This window comes from Monodelphis domestica, chromosome 1 (genome assembly GCF_027887165.1).
Source record: "Monodelphis domestica isolate mMonDom1 chromosome 1, mMonDom1.pri, whole genome shotgun sequence".
In the NCBI taxonomy this organism is placed as follows: Eukaryota; Metazoa; Chordata; class Mammalia; order Didelphimorphia; family Didelphidae; genus Monodelphis; species Monodelphis domestica.
In genome coordinates, this window is record NC_077227.1 from 389,187,763 (window position 1) to 389,212,788 (window position 25,026).

Here is a 25,026-nt window from a genome sequence, read left to right on the forward strand (position 1 = left end):
ATCTGTGAGCATGTGTCTTCTTAGTGCCTGTGTGACAAAGTATCTGAGTGTGACGGCGTGCCCACATGTGTTTCTCCAGATGCGTGTGCCTTCCTATGTCTCTGCACGTCTGTGTGGGACGCTTTCTAGCCCTTTGAGTGCCCGCGGCTGTGGGCCGATTGTGGGGGGGGGATGATCGATGGATGTGGGCATGGCAGGAGCCCGCTGTGATGTGAAGGTGGTGGTGCGTGCGTGTGTGTGTCTCTGTTTTTCTGAGCCTGAGCATTACAGGGCTTGTCTTCCCCAGAGGGAGGAGTGGCATTTGCTCACACACACACACACACACACACACACACACACACACACACACACACACAGCATGGACGGTGTTAATCTGTCATCTTGGGCCGGGCACTGACTTGCTGCTGGGACCACCATTGTATGAGCTTCTCCCCCTCCCCAGGCCTCAGTTTCTTCCTCCATAAAATCGGAGGCATTGGGCATTGGGAGGGACCCCTGGGCCTATGGCCCCACACTTTCTACAGTGTCCCTGACAAGCGGTCATCCAGCCTCTGCTCCAACAGCTTTTGGACAGCTCTCATCATTAGGTCTGCTTTGGAATCGCTCTAGTCATTAGGAAGTTTTATTACCCAGGAACATCTCCAGCTCATATCTGACAAGTGATTCATTCCCTCTAGAATTCTCTTGTCAATTCGATCACAACTCAGTTTTCTCTTCTGTAAAAGGGGGACGCGTGGCCCTTAGCGTGCCCCCTTCCCTCACATACGCACACAGGGGTGCTGTGACTGAATAAGAACGCGCTTTAAGACTCCGCACCACCGAGTTCTGTCTTCTGCGCTCTAATCCCTGTGCTTCTGTGAGCTCTTCTTTGGGAGAGCTCAGGGAGGTGGCAGGGCCGGCCTTTGTGGCTCTTACTCCCCGGGCCTCTCAGGGACCGCTCCCAAGGTTCCCGGCTCTGCCGAGATGGGCCCGCAGCAGCTGTGGCGGGGCTTGTTGTTGAGCCAGTGGGATATGAAATGTCTCTATGTCCAGGACAGGGCTTTTAATTAAATTAATTGCTGGCTATGTTGTAAAAATGCTGATGGGACTATAAACGGAGCATCCTGGAGGCCGTTTATTATCCCCAGTCAGAGGCTGCTGCAGCACCTGAGGCCGGTGGGCTGGGACGTGACCAGGGTACAAAGGATGGGGGTGTGCAGATGGGGCGGGCCCGCTCCTGGCAGGGGACGTGAAGGCCTCCCGGAGTCCCCTCCTCAGGCTGCCCTGCAATTGGCCCCCGAGTGTGCGTGTGCATGCGCGGGCAGGGCCCTGCTTCTAGGTGTGTAAGCGTGTGTGCTAGGCTCCTGGAGTCTCAGCCCCTGCTCTTACTCCTCGTGGGTCAGTGATTCCCCCCTCAGGTGACAGCTAGTGCTGGGCCGCCGCAGAGCCCGTCCTCCCTGCCTCTCCCCCCTTTGTCTCGCCGGCTGCCTAGGTGCTCCTGAGGAAGCCGCGTGGAGTCAGCCGTTGTCTGGCTCCTCCGTCCCGGTGAGGGGCTTCACGTCCTGCGTCCCTGGGCCTGGCACTCATCCAGGGGTTGTCGGGCCCCTCTCGCTCCAGGCCCCCAGCAGCCCTGGGGAGCTGCACACCGGGCTCTCCGGCCAGTGTGAAGAGCAGGAAGATGGGACGTTGTGCAAAGCAAGACACCGGAGCACGAAGGAGGCCCTTCTTCTGAGCTCACTGTGGGTTGTGAGGAGCCATAATTACTCCGGATTCCATTCCACTTAATTGCAGCTTATTAAATTCTAACCAGCCAATTATCAGCAACAATTACAGCTTAATCCAGGGACACAATAGCTATTTTATCGTTTGCTAATCAAATGCTTATTTAGGGCTTTGCTTTATTAACTGTTTCTCCGGCCTGAAGAGAGGCCGGCCCTGGGTGGCTGGGACCCTCTCTCCCTCACCGTCCCCTGTGGGCTGCATCTCCCCTTATCCCTTGCCCTGGGAGCCAGGGCCTTTCCCTGCTGAGGAGGGCCTGGCGCAGAGGGGCTGTGAGCCAAGGAACAGTGCCTCTGGGCCCTCACAGCCCCGGGCGTGGACGTGTCTACACCTGGGACCCTCAAGATCTTGGGGTCTGCATCCCTGGCCCCAAGGGTGCAGCTGCCTTTTGAATCAGTTATTTCCAGTGTACTTGTGTATGTGTCTCTGCATGTAGTGCTGGGGTGTCCCGGTGCCTGTAGGTGAGCTGTGGGTGCTCCCTGGTACTGTGTGGGTGCGTCCCTCGGGCGTGGGGTGTCACTGTATGTGCGCGGCAGTGAGGTGGAAAGCACGGGTGTGAGCCTGTGTGTGCACACGCTGCCATGATCCCGAGTCTTGTCAGGGGGAGCGCAGAGACAGTCACACTCCGGGAGAGAGAATGACTTTCCCTTGCTCTTGGAGATGTGGCTGGTCCTGTGACACTGTCACAGGCGAGTAACCATGGAAACACAGCAGCTGGGGAAGGGGGTGGACACGAGTCTAGGAGCCTAAGCAAATGGGCTGCAGGCTGGAGGGCACCAGGGAAGGAGGGACCGAGGATAAAGTGGGCCCAAAGCCAGCCAGGGCCTCCCCTGTCCTACCCTGTGGAGGGCCCCTCAGGGACACCCCCACAATCAGAAGGAAGCTTTGGCTGCAGCAGGGACCCTAGGCACCCTCTCCTTCCAAGGTGCTCCAGTTATGTTGTTAACCCTTACACTGCTGTCTAGGGATGCTTCTTTTCACCTTCCCCTCCCTCTCTCTGTCCCTCATCCATGCAGTCATGAACACGATTCCTGCTTGGTTTGCTAGAAATGTGCATGATCATAAACTCTGAGGAGAAGGGATCTCAGGATCACTGTGCCCAACTCCTTCGTTTTACTGCCATGGAGGTGTTAAGTGACTTGTCCAGAGTCATGTAGCTAATAAGTATCTAAAGCTACATTGGAACCCAGATCTTCTTGACTCCAATTCAGTGTCCTGTAATTATGTTGGGTTGGGATTTTTTTTCTTTAAAAAATGTTTTGATTGCCATCCTGTCTGGCTCTAGCCACTTAGCCCCAGCTTCCCACTCTGCATTGTATCTTATTCACAGAGATCTCCATTCTCCATGCACAGCTTCAAAATCTACTTTTCTGCAAAGAACATGTGTGTGTATGTGTGTGTGTGGAGAGAGGGGGGGGAGAGGGAGAGAGAGAGAGAGAGAGAGAGAGAGAGAGAGAGAGAGAGAGAGAGAGAGAGAGAGAGGGAGGGAGAGAGAGAGAGAGGGAGGGAGGGAGAGAGAGAGAGGGAGGGAGGGAGAGAGGGAGAGAGAGAGAGGGAGGAAGGGAGGGAGAGATCGGCAGAGAGAGAGGGGGGGGAGAGGGAGAGAGGGAGAGAGAGAGAGAGGGAGAGAGGGAGAGAGAGATCGGCAGAGAGAGAGGGGGGGAGAGGGAGAGAGGGAGAGAGAGAGAGAGAGAGAGAGAGAGAGAGAGAGAGAGAGAGATGTCTAGCCCTGACCTCTCTCCGAGCACTAATCTTATGTTTGGGGTGCAAAGAGTGAGGAGACTCACATCTGGGCTTTGCCATTTACTGCCCATGAGACTTTGGCCCAGTCATGTAATCCCCTCATCCTCCATTTTCTCATCTTTAAAAAGGAGTTGCATTCAGTACCTTCTAAAATCACTCCCAACTCCAAATCTGTAATGCTGGATAATCCCATATAATCCTATCACTTGGTTTTGAATCCTGCTTTTGCTGCTTTTATGGCCCTAGGTGGTGCAGTGGATAGAATGCCCAACCTGGGGTCAGGAAACACTTCCTAGCTGGGTGACCCTGGGCAAGTCACTTAAACTCTTCTTGCCTCAATTTCTTCATCTGTCAAATGATCTGGAAAAGGAAATGGCAAACCCCTCTAGTATGTTTGTCAAGAAAACCCTAAAAGCATTCAAAAAGAGTCAAACATGGCTAAATAACAACAGTGACTTTAGGCAATTGGTTTGTCTTCCTCTTTAAAATAAGGAGATTGGCCTGGGCCAAAGGTTAGTCTAAAGAAGTCTCTGGACCCCCTCTTCCAAGAGAGAAAGACTTTTCCAAATGTAGAAGTCTTTCTCTTCAAAGCCTAACCCATTCACCCCCTCATCTATGAAGGTACCCCTAACTCTTGCCTCCCTTCTCCTGCCTCTTCCCATCCCAGAGCAAAGCATTCTCTTCCTCCTCATATTTCTGTATTTTTAAACCCTTCCCTTCCCTCTTAAAATCAATGTTATGTATCAGAGCCAACAGAAGGACAAGGCAATGGGGTAAGTGACTTGCCCAGGGTCACACAGCTTCCTTAGATTTCTTCTTCCTTTCTCCCCGTATCATTTCTGTGTTCACATGTCTTCCATCCTGTTGTATGCTTTAGACTCAATGTTGACAGCTCAGTCTATGTTCTTCCTGTCTCTTCCCTCCAAAAGTGGCTTTCTATTTATTGAGGCAAATTGCATTTTAGACCTGATTAGAGAGATATCCCAGACACTTAGGGTGTGAACTCCACATTGGCAGGTGTCTGGCGCCAGTCTCTACCTAGATTTGGTAAGAATACCATCACTACTCCCTCACAGGTCAGCAGCACATTCACGACATTTTCTTAATTTAGCAGACATGGATTAAGCACCCACCTATACAGTTCTGACTCCTACAGGAAGCCTTCCCTGATTTCCCACAGCCCTGGCATTAGTGATCTTTCCTTCCTTGAATTCTCTTGTTTTTTCTCACCTGTGCTTCACGTTCTATCATGACCTCAGATTTAGATACATTTATGTACAACCTGTGCTAGACTGCAGCGGGATGCAGAGTTGATGGCCCTTTGGGGCCTCTTCGGATAGGAAGGACAAAACAAGCAGCCAGGCTATCTCCCAAATGATGTTGCTCAAGAGCAGGAACCACTTTAGTTTTGTCTTTGTGCTTTCAGGACCTAATGCAGTGCTTTGCACAGAGTTGGTGCTTTTAAAAAAGCTTATTAATTTATATAGAATGCTTCATGCAGAGAGCATTGTGCTCTGTATTAGGGGTTAGATAAGAAATAGTTGTATCCCTCTTGGAATCTTCCTTCAAGTAGGAAGAGAAGAAACAAAGTCAGTTTTACCTGATAAGTGCATCTAGAAAGGCATATGGATGGAGAGCTGGGTTGCTTGGTGGTTAGAGAGTCAGGAGGTCCTGGGTTCAAATTTGACCTCAGACACATACTAGCTGTGTGACCCTGGGCATGTCACTTAACCCCAGTTGCCTAGCCCTTACCACTCTTCTATCTTAGAACTAACTTAGTATTGATTCTAGGGAGAAAAAAGTTGTTTTTGTATTGTCTTTTTGAAAGGAAGGAAGGAGAAAGAGAGAGAAAGGGAAGGAAGGAAGGAAGGAAGGAAGGAAGGAAGGAAGGAAGGAAGGAAGGAAGGAAGGAAGGAAGGAAGGAAGGAAGGAAGGAAGGAAGGAAGGAAGGAAGGAAGGAAGGAAGGAGAGAGGGAGGGAGGGAGGGAAAGGAAGGAAGGAAGGAAGGAAGGAGGGAGGGGAAGGAAGGAATGAGGGGAAGGAAGGAAGGAAGGAGGGAGGGAGGGAGGGAGGGGAAGGAAGGAAGGAGGGAGGGGAAGGAAGGAAGGAAGGAAGGAAGGAAGGAAGGAAGGAAGGAAGGAAGGAAGGAAGGAAGGAAGGAAGGAAGGAGGGAGGGGAAGGAAGGAAGGAAGGAGGGAGGGGAAGGAAGGAAGGAAGGAGGGAGGGGAAGGAAGGAAGGAAGGAGGGAGGGGAAGGAAGGAAGGAAGGAAGGAAGGAAGGAAGGAAGGAAGGAAGGAAGGGCATAAGATAATGTTTGAAATTTGAGGAAAGGCAGCTCCAAATCTGGGCTCTGATAAATGATGATGTTGTTGAGTCATTTCAGCCATGGCCTTGGCAGAGATACTGAAGAGATTTGCCATTTCATTCTCCAGCTCATTTGACAGAGGAGGAAACTGAGGCAAACAGGGTGAAGTCACTTGTCCAGAGTCACACAATTAGGAAGTGTCTGAGTCTGAATTTGAACTCATGAAGATGGGTCTTCCTGATTCCAAGCCCGGTGCTCTGTCCACTGAGCTTCTGTCTTATCTGGCCCAAACCCTGGGGCCTCCTGGTCATTTCCCATTTACAAACCTCACTGCCTGTACCCTGATCATCATCCTCATCCCTCTTGGACTCTCCTCCTGGGACTCTGGCTCCAATTGGCAAGCTTTTGTCTAGCCTGAAGCCAGGCCTCCCCATTGCTTCCCAAGCATTTACAAACCAAGCTGACCATTCTCTCTCCAGAATCTGAACTCCATTCCTGGAACCCTGGCTCTTGATAGAGGGACCCCTATGTGATTTCCCAGACAATCTTTTTTTTTAAACCCTTACCTTCTAACTTACTATTGATTCTTAGACAGAAGAAAGAGCAGCAAGGGCTAGGCAATCGGGGTTAAGTGACTTGCCTAGGGTCATATAGCTAGGAAGTATCTGAATCCAGATTTGAACCCAGAACCTCCCATCTCTAGGCCTGCCTCTCAAACCATTAATCCACCTAGCAGTCCCTTCCCAGACAATTCTAAACATGTCCTTACCCATCCTGCCCCCCACTTTCTGCCTTTTCTCCCCACCTCCATGTTCTGTCCTCCTCCATTAGTTTCCTTGAGAGCCTGGATTGTCTTAATTGCTCATATGTGTATCCCCCAGCACTTAGCATAATATCTGGCACATGGCGCGTGCTCAATAAATGCTTTTTTGTACAAATCCCTAATAATAAAAGAGATTCTGTTACATATTAGAAATTTTAGTGATGTAAAAAAAAGACATCAATAAAAATTTAATTTAAAAAAAAGAGAAATTCAAATTCAAGCAGCTCAGGAGCTTTACTTCATACCCAGAAAACTAGCCAATGTGACAGAAAACTGGAGTTGTCAGCGTCGAGCAAACACAAGCGCCCCGTTGGCGAGCTTTGAATTGGGCTGGCCAGTCTGGGAAACAGTCTGGAATCATCTTAAATGACTAAAATGCCTGTACCCTTTGATCCAGAGACCCCACTGCTAGGCATGTACGCCAAGGAGCTCGGAGGGGAGAAGGTTTCCCAGAAGAAGTCGCCTTCCAGTTGGGTTTTAACAGATGGTTGTGAATTCAACAGGCAGAGGGAAGGATGAAGGACACGCCAGGTAGAGGGGGACAGAAGGAGAAAAGGCAAGAAATCCCAGTGCATGTGCAGAGCTCAAAGAACTGTCCATTTTAATTGGAGTACAGAATGCATGGGAGTAATGTGAAATAGAGCTGGAAAGGTAGGGGGCATCAGACTGTGAAGGGCCTTGAATGCCAAATAGAAGAATTTGAATTTTACTCAATAGATTGGAAGAAGCCACTATAGATTTCTGAGTTGACTGGTGACTTGACTAGATCTGTGTATGAAAAAGATTTTTCAGATTGTGATCCTCAAACCACACCTGGGAGGGAAAGGAAATAGGGCCTTTGTCCCCATTTTACAGATTAAACCAGATACCCCAGAAAAGGCACTTGTGCCCATCGGCAGGGGCAGGAGCCTTGGGACTTCTCTGGGTGCCCTTGGCAGCATGGACTGCCCAGGAGGGAAAGTCCAGACGTCCCCTGAGTCTCCCAGCTAGAGCAGCAGCAGGAGGCGGCGGGTGAGAGCGTGGCGTGGCTTGGCGTGATACAGCCCCCAGAGAAGTGAGCTGTGCCCCTCATTGGTCACGGAACATTTATTTTTCATTAGCAGTTAAATGCAGACATGAGGGATTGTGGCGGGTTCAGCGGGCGCCTGACGCTAGCAATGCTCGGTGCGGTAATGGATGGGCCGACAGGGACGCCGGGGAGGAAAGCTTCAGAAGCCCTTGTGCCTACTCCCCTTCCCCCTGGTGCCTGGGAGATGCAGCCCTAGTGGCCAGGGACCGCCACCAGCTGGGCCAAAAGCTCATCCTGTGAGTGAGTCTGCTGTGAGCCCCTCAAAGCCTCTCCCCTCCCTCACTGGATCTCTACTAAGCTGGGTAGCAGAAGCCTGGCCGGGGCAAGGAAATGGAAGTAGGAGGTTTGGGCACCAGGAACTGAACCCTCCTCCTCCACAAATCTAGTGGTTTTGTGAGACCCAGAGAAAGGGGGAAAGAGGCCAGAAAGGAAAGAAGGGGCTAGTAGGGCTGGGCCCTGGAGGTAGATTCTTGAGCATCTTGGGGGTATGCACAGCATTGAAGCTGCAGGGAAGGAGTCCCTGGGAGGGAGACTCGGGAGTCAGGGAAAAGGAACCAGCATCCACTGAGAGAGGCAGAGGCCTCCTGTTCTGGGAGGATAGAGGGAAGAAGAAACAAAAATTAAGCATTTTCCTCCACTCTCATTCCCTGATCTTGGAAGAGTCACGGGAGGTGAGAGGGAGACCAGTGGATAGACCCAGATCCACTTAAGTGAAAGCTTTGTTCTCTGCTTCTAGACCATCAGGACATTTCCCAAGTCTCTCTGCTTCTTCTCTGCCTTAGAATCACAGGCTTCGGGGCTGGAGGGATGTATAGAAATCATGAAACCCCACCCACTCATTTTACAGACAAGAAAACTGAGGTGGAGAGAGGCGGTGGGGTGTACCCAAAGGCAGGCAGTGGATTAGAGATAGAGCCAGGACTAGAATTCTAGCCTCCCAGGGCTTCTTTTTTTTTTTTTAAACCCTTACCTTTCATCTTAGAATCAATACTGTGTATTGGTTCCAAGGCAGAATAAGGGTAAGAGCTAGGCAATGGAGATTAAGTGACATGCAGGTAGGAAGTGTCACATTTGAACCCAGGACCTCCCAGCTCTCAATCCACTGAGCCACCTAGCTTCCCCCCACCTCCACAAGCCCTTCTGCTTTCTCTCTTTCTCCTCCCCACTCCCACCCCCAACTCCTCAGGAACTTGATCTTTTTAAATCCATAATAGTAGACTGGATGTGGACAGGGCACAGTTGGTGTTGGAACAGAATAGAAATTCAATGCAGATTTCAAGTCAGGCCAGGGTTGAAGAGTTGAGGATGGATTGGGCAGGTCAAAGGGCAGAAGAGGATTAAAGGTTGGGTTTTAACTGGGAGGATGGGGGAGAAGGCTGGTGGAATGGTAAATTTGGGCTGAATTTGGAGGGTACTTTCAGAACTCAAATTAGGAAGAATAAAGTGGGAGGATAGATCTAATGGCTGGATCAGGATTAGAGGACAGGGTTGAGTCAGGGTTAAAATTCCCTCTTTATATTTGTCCTCATTTCAAGCCCAGATGAGGGGCATAGTTGCTGCCTTTTCCCAGTCTCTGGCTGCCTGTATGCTCAGAAATTTGCATGAATGATCCCAACTGCCAAAGGGAGGGCAAATGAAGGGGAGAGAGACCCAGAGAAGAGAGAGACAAGAGAAAAGGAAGAAGAGATGAGGGAGACATTGTTTGGGCTGAAGAAGAGGACTCGGGGAATGTGGGAGCTCTCTTTTAGTATTTGAAGTGCCCAGAGATGCTATCTCTCTCATCAGAGAAGTTCAAGTAAAAAGCTGGTGACCTCTGATCTAGAGGGTCACCAGAAAGGTTGGTCAACTACAGGTTGGGCAAAATGCTTTCTGAGGTCCGTCCCACCCAGTTATCATTATAATCCTTCCTTGCCATGTCCAACTCTCAACATCCTGTGAGGGACTCCTTCAAAGGTCATAAGTGAAGGCTTCTGGGATTGTTGTCCATCGAGTATTCTGGGAGAGACGCCATTTCCTCCTCTTTCTCCTTCAAATTTAATGGTTTTGTAAGACTCAGAGAAAAGGGGAAATCGACCAGTAAGGAAAGAAGGGGAGAGTATAAGTGGAGAGAGAATGTGCTGGTGTCACAAGTGTTTGCCTCCATCTGAGTCAGCCAGGCGTGACCTTGTGGAAGAGTGAGCCTCCTGAACTTGGGCAGCATTTAAAAGAAAACTGGGTGTCTGCCTCTCAGGAAATCTGTAAAAAGGAGAGACAGTTTATGTGAGAAACTCTTTAAGTCCCCTTCCAGCCATTCCGTTCTGTGAGGGGAAAAGACTGGCATTGGAGTCATCATCCCCAGCTCTGAAACTGTCTTACCATGTGATCCTACAGAAATTTTCTGAGTCTCAGAGCTAACAATACTTGTACATCTGTGAGGAAAGTACTTTGGAAGCCTTAGAAATGTTATAAAAGGGGTGCTGGTGTCCTTTGATCCAGCAATACCACTCTTGGGTTTGTATCCCAAAGAGATTTTTTTAAAATGGGAAAGGTTCTGTTTGTACAAAAACATTTATAGCTGTGCTTTTTGTGGTGGCAAAAAAAAAAATTTGAAAACAAGGGGTTGTCCCTCGATTGGGAAGTGACTGAACAAATTGTGGTATATGATAGTGATGGAATACTATTGTGCTATAAGGAATGATGAACTGCTTGATTTCTATAAAAACTGGGAAGACCTCCATAAACTGATTCAGAGTGAAATGAGCAAGAACCAGAAGAGCATTGTACATAGTAACTGAAACATTATGGGATGATCAAATGTAACTGACTTTGCTACAAAAACCAGTGCAATGATCCCAGACAACTCTGAGGGACTTATGAGAAAGAATGCTCTCTACATCTAGAGAAAGAACTGTGGGAGTAGAAACATAGAAGAAAACAAATGATTTATCATTTGTATATATAGGTATATGACTTGAGATTTTGGTTTTAAAAGATTGCTCTATTACAAAAATGAACGATATGGAAATAGGTATTGCATAATAATATATGTATAAGCCAGTGAAATTGTTTGTCAACTCTGGGAGGGGGGAGGAAAGAGGGGAGGGAGACAACAAGAATCATGTAACCATGGGGGGGGGGATAAATAAATGAGTGACTGAATAAATAAATAAATAATAAAGGAGTCCTGGGATGGCCCTGGCCCTCCCTTCCAGCCTAAACCCAGTTCTCTTCTTGGTTTCAGGTACCCCCTGACCTTGGATCTAAACCCCAACAAGTAACACACCCACTCACTCACTCTTCCTTTGTGCTTTCTAAAAATAAGGTTATTCCCAATTCTGTCACACACTGGTAAAGTCATTTTCCTTATAGCAGCCCTAAGAGATAGTGAATTTGACAAATAAGGATACTGAAGCTGCGAGAGCTCTTAGGATCATAGATTTTGATCCAGAAGGGATTTCAGAAGCCATTTCTTTCTTTCCATCCTTTCTTTTCTTTCTTCTCTTCTTTCCTTCCTTTATTTCCTTTCTTCCTTTCTTTATTTCATTCTTTCTTCCTTCTTTCCTTTCTTTATTCATTTTCTTCCTTCCTTCCTTTCTCTTCACCTTCTTTTTACAACTGATAAAACTGAGGCATGTAGAGACACCCCAACTCACATAGGCAGTATTTGGCTGAATCAAAATTTGAATCCAAATCCTCTGGCTCTAAGCGATACCTAGATGTCGAGGTGAATAAGGGCCAGCCTTGGTGTCAGAAAGACCTGAGTTCATTCAGTTCTGGCCTCAGGTATGTATTAGCTATGTGAACCTGGATGAGTCACTCAACCCTGTTTGCCTCAGTTTCCTCCGCTGTCAAAAGAGCTAAAGAAGGAAGTGGCAAACCACTCTAGAGTCTCTGCTAAGAAAACTTTAAATGAGACCACAAAAAGCCAGATACAACTGAACAACTGCTTCTGAGTCCAGATTCACTGCTCTTCCCAGGACACCACAGTGCTCCCAGTTACAGCACATACTATCCAGTATTTGGAGTGACTTCCAGCTCAGGTTTTTAGGGAAAGCAGAAAGGCCAGCCTGGAGCCCTGGGGATCAGGGCCCTGCCCTTCAGACTTCCCCTTACCTGGCACTAAGAAGGCAGTGAAAAGGTGTTTGTCCATTGTCCCCCTTCTCTCCCTGATCCTCTCCTCTGACCAGGTTTATACCAGGGAACAACAGCGTCCATCTAGTCGTGGGCCACATGTTCTAGAGGGGACATTGACAAACGAGCACACGGAGAGAAGGGCAGCCAGGACGGTGTGGGGATTGGACCAGGACTTCAGGGGTCTGAAAGGAATGAGAAATCTATTGCCTGGACAAGAGTAGACTTGGGGAGGACATGATAAATGCCTTAAGGGGAAGAGGGATTAAATGTGTTCTGCCTGGCCTCTGAGGACAGAACGAGGACCGGTAGCTTGTATGTTTGGGAGGAGGAGGATAGAGAAGCCAGATTTCAACTCAGTAGAAGTAAAAACTCCTAATAGAAATAGGAATTATCTCAAAATCAGAGCTATTTGAAAGCAAAATGGGTTTTCATGGTAGTTAATGGGTTAGGGGCCACCAGTCCCCTTCACTGGGAGTACTCAAGCAGTGCTGGGTGATCATTTATCAGAGATGTTGAGATTAGACCAAAGGATCTTGGTGGGCTCTTGTAATCTTTTCTCAAACTTTAACTTCTCTCTTAGAATCAATACTTAATATCAGTTCCAAGGCAGAAGATCAGTAAGGGCCAGGCAATTGAGGTTAAGTGACTTGCCCAGGGTCACACAGCTAATAATTGTTAGAATCAAGATTTGAACCCAGGACCCCTGGTCTTCAGGTCAAGCTCTCTATCCACCAAGCCACTTAGCTGCCCCATCCTTTGCAACCTAATGTCTCTAACTTCCCCCTTACCTTTTTGTATGGGAAGGGCCAGTGAAGACTTGTAGATGTTAAAAGGAGAAAGGGAGGCGTCAGGGAGCTCCATGTCTGGTCCCCTGCCACAGAGCAGTAATCAAGGGCTAAGCAAGAGAACAACCTTTGTGAGCTTGACCATCCTACTCTTGATTCTGTTTTCTCATTGTGACTTTCAGGTAATTGTGGTGACTCCTCATAAAGTTTTCTCTTAAACCTGGGCATTTGAGGGAGAAGGGCCCTGTGGCAGGATGGGGAGAACTCTGCATTTGGACTTAGAAGACCTAGGCCGACCTTCCACCTCAGGCACTTACTTGTTCCATAACTCAGGGCAAATCACTTCTTTCCAGACCTCAGTTTCCGCATTGGTCTCTTATAGGTCTAAATCCAATGTCCATGACTGAGCAGAGTGGAGATTGTGGGGGAGGGGCAGACCTTGAGGCAGGAAGTCTGGGGGCCCCTCCAGTGGCCCTAGATGCAGCATTGTGTCTGCTTCTTCTAGGTCTCTCATCCCTTCCCTTTGCCATTCCAGGTGCCCAGCAGAGCGCCACTGTGGCTAACCCAGTGCCTGGAGCCAACCCTGACCTGTTGCCCCATTTCCTGGTGGAGCCCGAGGATGTCTACATTGTCAAGAACAAGCCAGTGACACTCACATGCAAGGCCAGCCCTGCCACCCAGATCTACTTCAAGTGCAACGGGGAGTGGGTTCACCAAGGGGACCACATAACCGAGCACAGCACCGACAAGGGCAGTGGTGAGGCTGGGTCAGGGGTGGGGAGAGGCAGAGATGCGGAGAGAAGGGAGTAGGCAGGGAGGGAGGGAGAGAGAGCAAGGAGCAGGGGTAGAGACAGGGGAAGAAGCAGGAATGGAGAGAAGGGAAGGAGCAAGGATGGAAGGAGGGGAAGAAGCAGAGATGGAAGGAGGAGAAGGAAGAGGAAGAAGCAGGCATGGAGGTAGGGGAAGGAACAGGGATGGAGGGAGGGGAAGGAACAGGGATGGAGGGAGGGAAAGAGTGAGCTGAAATGGGGGAGCCGGGAAGCAAGGATATTAGCCTCCAGTGGTGTTCTGAGCAAAATGGAATTCTGGGACAAAGACAGCCTTTTCTGAAAAGGACCTGACAACTAATGAGTAGAAATTCTTGAGAGTATAAAGGCCGTCACAGAAACATCAAATGGCCCAACTGGAAGGGAGAGTCCATCTTGAGAATCCATCTAATCGGACTCCCTTTATTCCCTGGTAAGGAAACTGAGGCCCAGAGAGGGCCCTTGCCTTGTCCCAGATCACACAGGAAATCGTGGTAGACCCAAGAATTAGATTGAGGTCTCCTTAGCTGTAGTCCGTACTTCTTTCTTTCTACCCCTCTGGCCTGGACCATCTCAGCTCATCTGTTTTAATCCCCTTGTCTTACAGATGAGGAAACTAGGACCTGTAGAAAGGAAGGGCCCTGCTTCAAGCCACTTTAGCAAGTAATAGATTGAAGATTCAATCTAGTCCCTCCAGCTCTCAAGCTGGTGTCCTCACCACAGTATCCAGCTGCAGTATTTGGGAAGTCTAGGACCTGAGAGGCCTATACGACTGAGCTTTACTTCAGCCCCCAGCCCCAAGTGCCCACTGTTTGCTGACATAGTCTCCTTAGGGGATAAGACAACCATTCAGATAACCGCCATGCACCGTGATCTGTGACAAGTGCTTGGGGAGCTGCCTGGGTGATTGGGCAGATTTGAGTGCTGGGGCCAAAGCGAGGAGGCTGGCTACCACTCCTGTGTATGCATCGATCAATAAGCATGTATTAAACACTGACTATGGGCCAGACTGCTAAGTAATACAGCAGATAAGGCTGCCAGGCCAGGAACCAGGAAGAGCTGAATTCAAATCCAGTTTTTGACACTAACTTTGACAATAGGTGATCAAGTCACCTAGTCCTGTTTGTCTCAGTTCCCTCATATGTAAAATGATCTGGAAAAAGAAATGGCAAACCACTCCATCTCTCTCCCTCCCTCCCTCCTCCCTCTCCCTCCCTTCCTTCTCTCTCTCTCCCCCCTCTCTCCCTCTCTCTGTCTCTCCCCCTCACTCTCTCTCTATCTCTTCCTCTCTCTCCCTCTCCCCCCCTCCTGTTCTCTCTGCCTCTGTCTGTCACTGTCTGTCTGTCTGTCTCTCTCTCATCTGTCTCCCTCCCCCTCCCCCCTCTCTCTTTCCCTGTCTCTCATCTCATTTCTGTCCTCCATCTTGCCTGTCTCTCACTTCTGTCTATCTCTGTTTCTTCTCCCTCTTGGCCTCTTTTTTCTCTCCATCTCTTTCTATTCTGTCTCTCTGTCTCCCTCTGGCATTTCCTGAGCACACACTCCAGTGCCAGGCATGGTGCTGGGTCCCTGGGACACAAAGACAGAACCAAGGGAGAGGGCTGGACTCATTGACCTCTACGGGTCCTTGCAGCAGCTCCAGTCTGTGATCTTGTTTTGTCCTCTCAAAGTGAACCAGAATTTGGGGGGAGGGGAAATTCAGCCAGAGAGCCAGAGCAACCCTTGCCTCTTATTAATAATAATATGTATTTGTTTTCTTGTACTTAATAAATATGTATTTAATTACAATAATAAGATTACTATTGCTCTAGCACACAAGGCTTATACAGTGCTTTCCTTTCAGCAGCCAGCCTGAGGCTTATCCCCACCTTCCAGATGGCTAGACTGGAGCCCAGGAAGGGGAAAGGCTCACTCCAGGAAGGTCACAGCTAGGGAGTGGCAGGCCCAGGCCAAGATCAGCAGTCTCCTGACGCGTGGTCCCATGCAGTTTCCAAGTTGCTGCCTATCCATAGACTTACATCCTAAAGGGGCCTGGGCCCATTGGGGCCCTTTGTCTGGGGAGATGGGAAGGATATGGCCCCTGCCTCCCCCACTGCCCCCCCACACCTCTCAGCCACCTCTCAGCAGCCAGAAAGTGAGAGGAAGCTGCTTGCGCTCACACACCCTTATCTTCCTACCCCAGGACCGGAGAGGAGGCAGGGTTTGGTGCAGTGGTTTTCCCAGGTCAGAAAAAAAGTGGGGGGATGAATGTGATAAACATTAGAGCAGAAACTCTGACTCCGTAAAAGACCCAAATCTGCTGACCTAAGCATTTAAGCCCCGTCTTGGAAAGTGTAATTTATTGTTTGTTAAACAAACTGATTGGTTATTAGAACCAGATTTATGAGAGGGTGAAAATATAGTCACTAAGGTCAGCAGAGGGGCTTAGTCAACAAACACAGGCCTACTTGTACTGAGCTCCACGTATGCCCATGCTATCAGGCCAGCCTCCCTCCCTCCCTCTCTGTCTCTCTCTGTCTGTTTATCTCTCCCTTTCTTTGTCTCTCCTTTCTCTGTCTTTTTTTCTCTGTCTCCCTCTCTCATGTGTGTGAGAGAGAAGGGTGTGGAGAGAGAGACAGAGACAGAGAAAGACAGAGACAGACAGACAGACAGACAGACAGAGAGAGGAGAGAAGGGGAGAAAGGGAGGGGGAGAAAGGAAAAGAGAGAGTCAGAGAAAGAGACAGTGAGAGAGTGAGATGGAAAGATACAGAGAGAGACAGAGACAGGGAGGGGAGAGAGAGAGAAAAAGGGAGGGAGGGAAGGGGAGAGAGAGAAAGAGAGAGAGGGAGGGAGGGAAGGAGAGAGAGAGAGAAAGGGAGGGAGGGAAGAGGAGAGAGAGAAAGAGAGAGAGAGAGAGAGAGAGAGAGAAAGGGAGGGAGGGAGGGAGGGAAGGAGAGAGAGAACACATCTTAATTGCTGCATCCCCAGAAAGGACCCAGCCAGCCAAGGTTACATCTGCTTCCATACACACACCTGTCCCCTGAAGCTGCAGCTGCCACTGCCCCATTATCTCTGATTCCTGGAATGGGGCTTGAACTTGGAAGGCCAGAATCCAGGCTTTGAAAGGAAAAGAAAGGACAGGACTGAAGGGTAGAGACCCCATCCACACAGCTAAGCCCAGCTCTGCGCAGTGGTTCCAGGGCAATGGAGGTCTAAGCTCCCTCAAACCATCCACCCTTCCTCCTTCACCTGGGTGTATATTTATATCATGCTGTACTGAGTGAGGGACCTAGAACTGAACAAAGACAACTGGGGGGGGGGGGCGCACTCTGAGGTCAGAGCTCAAGAGAAGGGAAGAGAAGAGAGGGTAAGGGGGGAGAAAAGAGGAGAAAGGAAGGGAGGAGAGGAGTGGAATGGGAAAAATAATACAGGAGATGGAGGGGTTGTTTCCCATTAGATGGTGCAGGTTCCAGTCTGTGCTCCTCTTTTCAGACTCCCAGAAAGGAGGGAGACTAAGGGAGTCAGGAGACAGATAGGTGTTGCAAAAAGCAGAGTACCGAGCCTGGAGTTTTAGGAAGATTCATCTTCCTGAGTTCAAATCTGGCCTCAAACACTAGCTGTGTGACACTGGACATGTCACTTAATCTTGTTAGAAAGATAAAAAACAGTGCCAAGTGAAGATCTGAGACATCAGGGAAGGCTTCCTGGAGGAAATGCATTGCATTTGAGTTGCATTTTAAATAACAAGTAGGAATTAAAGCAGTAAGGAGGAAGAAGACATTCCAGGGATTGGGAACAGTGTGAGAAAAAGCTTGGAAAGCTAAGGAGAGCACAGAATAGATTTGGGTGATAGAGAGTAGGCCGGTTTGGCTGAAATACAGAGTTTAAAGAAGAAAAGAGGAATATACAAAATAAAGCAGGAAAATGGGCAATACCAGAGGATGGTGGGCCTCAAGACCAATCAGGAGTTTTTTACTTTGGCTCAGTGAGTAATAGGGAGTCATTAAGGACTTTGGAGCAGAAAAATGACAATCAGATCTGCATATTAGAAAGATTAGTTTGATAGTGATGTGAAGAATAAAATCTAAGGAATCAAGATGTGAAGATCTTTTATGAGGCTCTCAAAATAGTCAAAAAGGGGCAGTAGGTACAAAAGATGTTGCCATAAACAGAAATCGTGAAATGAGAAAAAAGAGTGTCCCAGGGAGTGTCCGTGCCTTTATTACCAGCCAACACCTTAGCAGAGTTACCTTGGCAAGACCAGCAAAGAGATGGCCTTTAGGTCTCTTAACACATACTTAGTGGGGTGACTCAGGCAAGCCTCTCAGTGCCTCCAGGAAATGGTGTAAGACTGGACATTGTAGGTCTGCTTGGATAGAAAAGTTTCTCCCCTTGAACCAGTGAAATCTCAGGTGTGGTGGGAAAACAATTTAGCCAGGATCCACAGCTCTGAAGGGTCCTCAGAAGGGATCTGGTCCAGGCAAGTAGGATCATCCCCATTTAAGTGATGGGACAACCGGGGCCCAGAAAGGTCCATTGACTGAGACAACTGGAATGTCAGAGGTGAATGGGACCAAGAATGTGGAATATCAGAGCTGAGAGGCCCTAACCCAATCCCCTCATCTTATAAAGGAGCATCAGAGAGGTAAATGACTTACTTTCACACAGCTAGGGAGTACCAGAGAAGGAAATTGGGCCAGGGACTTGCACTCAGAATTCCAGCCTGGCCTCCTAACTCCTAATCCAGAGTTGTTTTAGCTATACCATGCTAACTGCCAAAACAGGATCCAGGAACAGAAGGAGCCTAGCCATTAGTCTTTTGTGGGGCTGGAAGGAAAGGCAGGAGACTCTGGAAGGTCAGGCTAGCAAATGGAAAGGCCGGCCTCCAGCCGCCCATCCAAAGAGCTGAGCTAAGTTTGTCTCTATCCACTGGGTTGGAGTCAGCCCTGACTCCCTGCACTGCAGCCCTAATTGAATTTCTCTGTTAACAATAGAAACACATTCCCATCCCTGCCTCACTCCCTCTTTCAGATAAGCCAGTGACCCGAGGGAAATTGGGGTCAGGAGGAGGAGAAATTGGAAACAAACAGTTTTTGCTCTCTCCTGGGCACCCTGCCTTTGGGAGCCAGACACACAGGTGTTGGGAGTAGCAGATAGATGGGGAGGGGTTCAGACAGGTGGAAGGAAAAACTGGCAGCAGAGGGACCTCGAGGTGGCCAAAGGGACACAATAGTTGCCAGCGAGCAGAACAGATAGGTGGTCAAAGAGATTGTGGCAGGCAGGAATATTCTCTGCTTGAAATCCTACTTGTCCTTTAAAGTCCAGTTCACATGCCACTTCCTCCAGGAAACCTTCCCTGATGTTTTGTCAGAAAGACTTCTACCCATGTCATTCTGTTTTGCACCTGGCTCTCTGGTGGCTAGAGGATGACTGGGAAGTAAAGGTAGGAAAACTTGGCCCTGGAGCATCTAGGTGGCTTAATGGATAGAGCACCAACCAGGCCTACAGATGGGAGGTCCTGGATCCAAATGTGGCCTCAGACACTTCTAGCTTTGTGACCCTGAGCAAGTCACTTTACCCCAATTGCCTAGCCCTTACCACTCTTCTGCCTTAGAAGCAACATCAGAATCTCAAAAATATCATCAGATACTGAAGAAGGAATAGACCCAATGTCTATCTCTACAGATTTAGATGTACTGGCAAATTCACATTGTAATTCTTAGATTCTAAGAGAGTAAAGGATGAGAGAGAGAGGGGGAAGGAAGGAGGGAAGGGAGGAAGGAAAAAGAAAGAAAGAGAAAGGAAGGAAGGAAGGAAGGAAGGAAGGAAGGAAGGAAGGAAGGAAGGAAGGAAGGAAGGAAGGAAGGAAGGAAGGAAGGGAGGGAGGGAGGGAGGGAGGGAGGGAGGGAAGGAGGGAAGGAGGGAGGAGGGAGGAAAGGAGGGAGGAAGGGAGGGAAAGAAAGAATGGAACAAAGGAAGGAAAGAGCAATCAACAGACAGACTCAGCCCTTTCCCCTGGACCATTGAAGGGTCCTGTCCCCCTTGCCCTATTGGGGAAGAAGATGACTGCCTGAGATTAGAATTGAAGCTTTGGCATCCAAACCACTGGGCTCACTTCTGCCAATCACCCAGTTCTCTAGCCCCTCATACAGTGTCTTGCCATGCCATAGAATTGAACCTGAGGCCCAGCTGGTGCTGTCTCTGACCTCAATGGGCCCAGTGCCTCTAGCCCTCCTATAGATGCACGCATACACACACACACTTACACCTTCTCCAAATGGTGCTCCAGAATGGCCAGGCCTCCAAGGAGCACAATCCAGTGCAACACTCACCTGCCCCCAGTCCCAGCACATGCACATTTTTCAGGCCGTCATATTTTTTTGAGCTTCTTTCTGAGCTTCAGGTTTCTGATCTATAAAATAGAACTGGGGAGGGCGGAGGTCACAATCTTGGACTATATGGTCTCAGAGGTCCCTTCCAGCTCTGAGAATCTCCCTTCAGGGTTCTGAGGTCTCTTTAAGCTGTGTTCTTGGGCCTTTTCCAACTTTAATGTGACTCCCTTTCCTCCCTACCCAGTACACAAGCATGCCCAGATTCCCTGTGGAAAGTACTGAAAGCCTTAAATGGCCCAAACTCCAAAATGGCCAATAATAACAGTTCTTTTCTCTGCCACAAAGCTCTTTGAATTCCTGGGTTCTGCAGCCCAAATGCTACTGGCTCCCTGGGGCTGATACCCACCCACTTCCCCCCAAGTTCTCTGGATAACATGGGCCCCATCTCATGGCCCTCACAGTGCTTCTCCTCCATACCCAGGGCTGCCCATGATGGAGGTCCGCATCAATATCTCCAGGCAACAGGTGGAAAAAGTCTTCGGTCTGGAGGAGTACTGGTGCCAGTGTGTGGCCTGGAGCTCCTCAGGCACCACCAAGAGCCAGAAGGCCTACGTCCGCATTGCTTGTGAGCACTCTTGGGGTGACTGGGAGGAAAGTGGGGTCATGAGCTTGTCCCAGACCAGGAAGTGAACTTTCAGGACCTCCCTTAAGGATCAGAGAGCCTAAATGGACTTCTCTGGATAGGGGGCAGAGTCAGCTGAGCCTCCTGCAGACAGGGGCCCCCTCTGCTGGGACCCTAGCCTCAACTCTGAGGAGGTTGGACAACAAGTCCACTTCAGACTGCACTCCCTCCTCCAACCCCAAAACAGAGAACACGTCTGGGGTGGTCCATTTCCAGCTCTGAGTCTGGCCAGAGAAAAGACCAGCAGCTAATCCCACATTTCCAGGCTCTGCAGCAAGCCCGATTGTGGAATCTCTTATCTGTTCCCCTCCAATCCCAGACCCTGTTCCTCCCCACCTCCTGGGGGTGAGGGGCAACCATCTTCTAGATGCCCCTGACCACAGAGGCTGGCTTCTGTACCAGGGCCCAGGAAAAACTCTTCTTAGTGCCCAGCAGGGTCTCTGCCAGACTCTAGAAGCTCTAAACCCTCTCATTTTTCCTCCTAGATTTGCGCAAGAACTTTGAACAGGAGCCTCTAGCCAAGGAAGTATCCTTGGAGCAGGGCATCATCCTGCCCTGCCGCCCCCCTGAGGGCATCCCTCCTGCTGAGGTAAGAGGCTGGCCTGGGTCTCTGGGGTGGCACCCAGCCCCCATCCCATTTTCTCTAACTTGGAGACACTATGCTCAGCTTCCTTCCCATTTCCCCGCTCCATGCACCAGCCGGGCCCCTGGGAGCACCAGGCCCTTTCCTTTTCCATAAAAACGAAGGGGTTGGACTAGGCAGTTTCTGAGGACCCTGAAAACACTTCTGAGCCTATAATCCAGACATGATAGAGGAGGCCTTGAACATGGAAGGCAGCACAGCCACCATGCAGCCTCTCTCCCCCTGGGGGCCCACCACAGTCTCAAGCCATGGGGCCAAGTGGGAAGGGGCTCTCCAGGGAAGGCGAGCTCAGGCCCGTTCAGCATGGGCTTGCTCCTCCTCAACAGGCTGGTGGTATTTTTGATTTGTCTGGTTTTAGTGGGCTCCAACGTCCTGTGTGAGCAGACTGCCCTTTGGCATCTATGCAGTGCCCACAGCAGTGATGTGTAATAGAAAGAGCCTTATGTTTGTAATAAAAAGGGCCTGGCTTCAAATTCCGGCTGTATTAGTTACTACTTTTGTGACTCTAGGCAAGTCACAAGAGTTAACTTCTCTTCATCCCCGTCTCCTCACTGAATAATAAGAGGGGTGTACTCAGATGAGTCCCGAAGTGCCCACCAGCCCTGGCATTCAGGGATTCTTCAGAGTCCAGACTGGTCAGCCCAGAGCCGAGCCCAAAGGGCACCCTAATCAGATCTCTGCCCCCTCCGTCTTGGGCCTGGCTCTGGCAGCATTCCAGCATGCCTGTCCTAGAACAGGTTTGCCCTCCTCGAATCCCTGAGCCTGAGTTCCCCACAGTGGCAGTCTGCCTCCTCTCCTCTTAGGATCTTTTTCACTCTCCCCCGATTCAGACTGAGACCCTGTCAGGGTCTGATGGGCAGGACCCCTGCAGGCAGTATCTAGAAGGCCCAGAGGAAGAGCTCGGGCCAGCCCCAGGCAGTGCCCCCATCCGTCCCCTCGTCGGTGGTGCCTGTGGCTTCTCCAGCATCTCCTGTCCTCACAGGTGGAGTGGCTCCGGAATGAGGACCTGGTTGACCCCTCCCTGGATCCCAATGTCTACGTGACCCGGGAACACAGCCTGGTGGTGCGACAGGCCCGCCTGGCTGACACGGCCAACTACACGTGTGTGGCCAAGAACATAGTGGCTCGTCGCCGCAGCAGCTCTGCCGCTGTCACCGTCTATGGTGAGCCTCCGTGCCACCCCCCATCACCTCTTGTGGCCCTGGCCACAACTGGAGGGTCTACAGAGCTCGTGGTCTGAGCTGGGCTGTGGGTGCTCCAGGCTAAGAGATGCCAAGATCTAAGGATACTGGGTGGGGGGTGGCACACAGCCTGAGGGTGCTCTAGGAGATGGATAACCAGGCAGAGAAGTCTACAAAGGAAGCTGGGGTACCAGAATGGGAGTGCCTGGGGCCAGGGGCCGCCGAAAGCCTTGGAGAACATAGCATGAGGTGGGTGGCAAAGCTTCTCCTAGAAAAGGCTGGGGTGAGGGGACCCCAGGCGCGTGCTGATTACTGTCTGGGAAGAAAACCTAGAAAAGAGGAGCTAGCCAGAGCTTGGTCTCCCCTGCCTTCACCTCCTCTTTCGTCTCTGCCTTGGGCACCTCCGCTCATAACCACCAATGCCCAGAGGCTGGCTGCAGCTTTGGATGCTGCCTCTGCAGGGTCCTTTGCTGCTTTCGTGCCCCCAAGCCTGCCCTGGGGAGGTGCTTCATGCCAGGCCTCAAGCCTCGCTGACCTTGGTCCCTTCTCTGTCCCACACCAGTGAACGGTGGGTGGTCGACCTGGACGGAGTGGTCAGCCTGCAGTGCCACCTGTGGGCGAGGCTGGCAGAAACGCAGCCGGAGCTGTACCAACCCGGCACCTCTCAACGGGGGCTCCTTCTGTGAGGGCCAGAGCGGCCAGAAAACCGCCTGTGCCACCCTGTGCCCAGGTACTGGCCCCTCGCCTCCACTACCATGGCCACCCTGCATCGGTCACTCAGCCGCCTCCATCGCACCAGTCCCACCATTCAGACCAGGCAGATGGGCCAGAGGCCACTTTAGCTCTGGGTGATGGGGCTGCTAGCCGCTACTCTGGTTAAGCCCCAGCCAGGGAGTACCGTGTCCAGTTCTGGACACTGTGCTTTTAAAAGGACATTGACAAACCAGATATGTCCAGAGGAAAACAACCAGGATGGTGAGGGGACTAGAGAATGTGCTGTGTGAAGACTGACTGAAGGAGCAGGGCATGATAGCCTGGAGAAAAAAAAAAAGACTCAGGAAGGATGTGGGGTGCCTGAGAATTGCCTTCAAGGCAACCAAGTGGTGCAATGGGTAGAGCACTGGGCCTGTAAAAGAAAACCTGAATTCCCTCTGGCCTCAACAATGTGACCCTGGGCAAGTCATTTGACCCTGTCTCAGTTTCCTCATTTGTAAAACAAGAATAATAGCACCTACTTCCACGGGTTTTTGTGATGATAAAATGAAGTAATATTTATTAAGCATTTTGCCAGCCTCATAACAGCTATGAGTAAAAATTTGATGTGCTATCTATCTTGGAGAAGAGGACTTATATTTGTTCTTCCCAGCACCAGAAGGCACAACTAGGAATCAGGGGGTAGTGGTGGAGAAATAGATTTAGGCTGGACCTGTGGGACTATTCTGTAGCCATTAGAAGTGTTCAGAAGTTGGAATGCCTTAGTAAGTGTGAGTTTCCCATCAGTGGAAACTTAGATATTGGGGATATTAGGGAGGGGATATTGTTGGACTAGATGAATTTGGGTTCCTTAAACTTTTGGCATTCTAAGATTCCATGAAAAACATCCCGTTAACGTGTCTAAAATCCCTTCCCCCCCCTTCCCTCCCCCCCCCCATTAGTGCTTCTTTCCCCTGGGTTCCACTTTGGCCCTTCTTCAGCAACTCTTCTCGATGGAGACACATGTCCTCCATAGCTCCAGGTATGAATGAGCATCTGAGATGGCGTTTCCCCAGAAACAATACTGGATACAGAGGGAGACTAGACTTTCAGATATGCATGGTGGGCTCCATCTGCTGAGAAGGAGACTTGGCTACTCCCCCTCACTATCACATCTGTTTCTCCCCAAACTGGGCTTCTTCCCTTTGTACCTGGTCCATGAGAAAGGTTGGCTCCAGAGGGGGTCCTTTGGAAGTTTCCTTGGCACCAAGACCAGAGAAGTAGCATCTTCTGACAGAAGACAGGTTAGGAAATGGCAGGAGTCAGTGAAGAGTGTGCTAGGAATTTGGGTTCTGGTCTTGGCCTCCCCACTAATCTTCTGCGTGACCCTCTTTGGATCTCATTCTCCTTACTTGTAAAATGATGGTTTGATTTTCTGTGGCATTCTCTGTGCCCTTTTCAGCTTTAACATCCTTTGTTCTAAGCTCCCTCCCAGCTCTGACATTCTGTGTTCTAAACTCCCTCCCAGCTCTGATATTCTATGTTCTAAGCTCCCCCTGCTGATACTCTGTTCTAAGCTCCCTCCTAGCTCTGATATTCTGTGTTCTAAGCTACCTTCTAGCTCTGATGTTCTGTGTTCTCAGGCCCTTTCAAGGTCTAACATTCTATGGACTGAGGTTCCTTCTACCTGTGATATTCTACGTTCTTTGTGTCTATTAAGTAGCAAGTGTCTGAGCATCAGAGTTGGGCTCTGAGCCCAGTGCCCTCAGGCTCTGACCCATCCTTTGTGAATTGATTTCTCTGTGTGAACATTGATCCCAGAATCCCAATGATACATTCCCCAGTGTCCCTGGGGCCTCAGCTCTCCTGTCCAGCTCTTTGGTGGGCTGCCATGAGTTGGGGAGTTAGTATGTGGTTGTGGAAGGCACCAGGTGGTCAGGGGAGAGTGATGAGGGAAAGGAAGAGGAGCCCACAGTGGGTAAAGAGTGGAGAAGCATGCCCAGTGCTGGCATGCTAGGATTGCTGTAGGGCCAGGCTACATGTGGTAAATGTGGGTGGATTGTGGCTGCACAAGAGAATCAGGTTGAGGTCTGCCATTGCCAGCATAGGGCTGTT

General features: G+C 50.0%; 1 protein-coding gene across 2 annotated transcripts in view; it reads left to right on the forward strand.

The window, feature by feature from the left end:
* Positions 1-25,026, forward strand: part of UNC5A (unc-5 netrin receptor A) — a 106,771-nt gene that overhangs the window by 62,816 nt on the left and 18,929 nt on the right. Inside the window, exons 2-6 of one of the 2 annotated variants that reach the window (XM_056811647.1) lie at positions 13,132-13,353; positions 20,194-20,337; positions 20,880-20,983; positions 22,020-22,200; positions 22,781-22,948. In XM_056811647.1, the coding sequence (XP_056667625.1) occupies positions 13,132-13,353; positions 20,194-20,337; positions 20,880-20,983; positions 22,020-22,200; positions 22,781-22,948 (819 nt within the window). The remainder of the gene's footprint in view (positions 1-13,131; positions 13,354-20,193; positions 20,338-20,879; positions 20,984-22,019; positions 22,201-22,780; positions 22,949-25,026) is intronic. The other variant, XM_056811648.1, reaches the window with a different exon arrangement.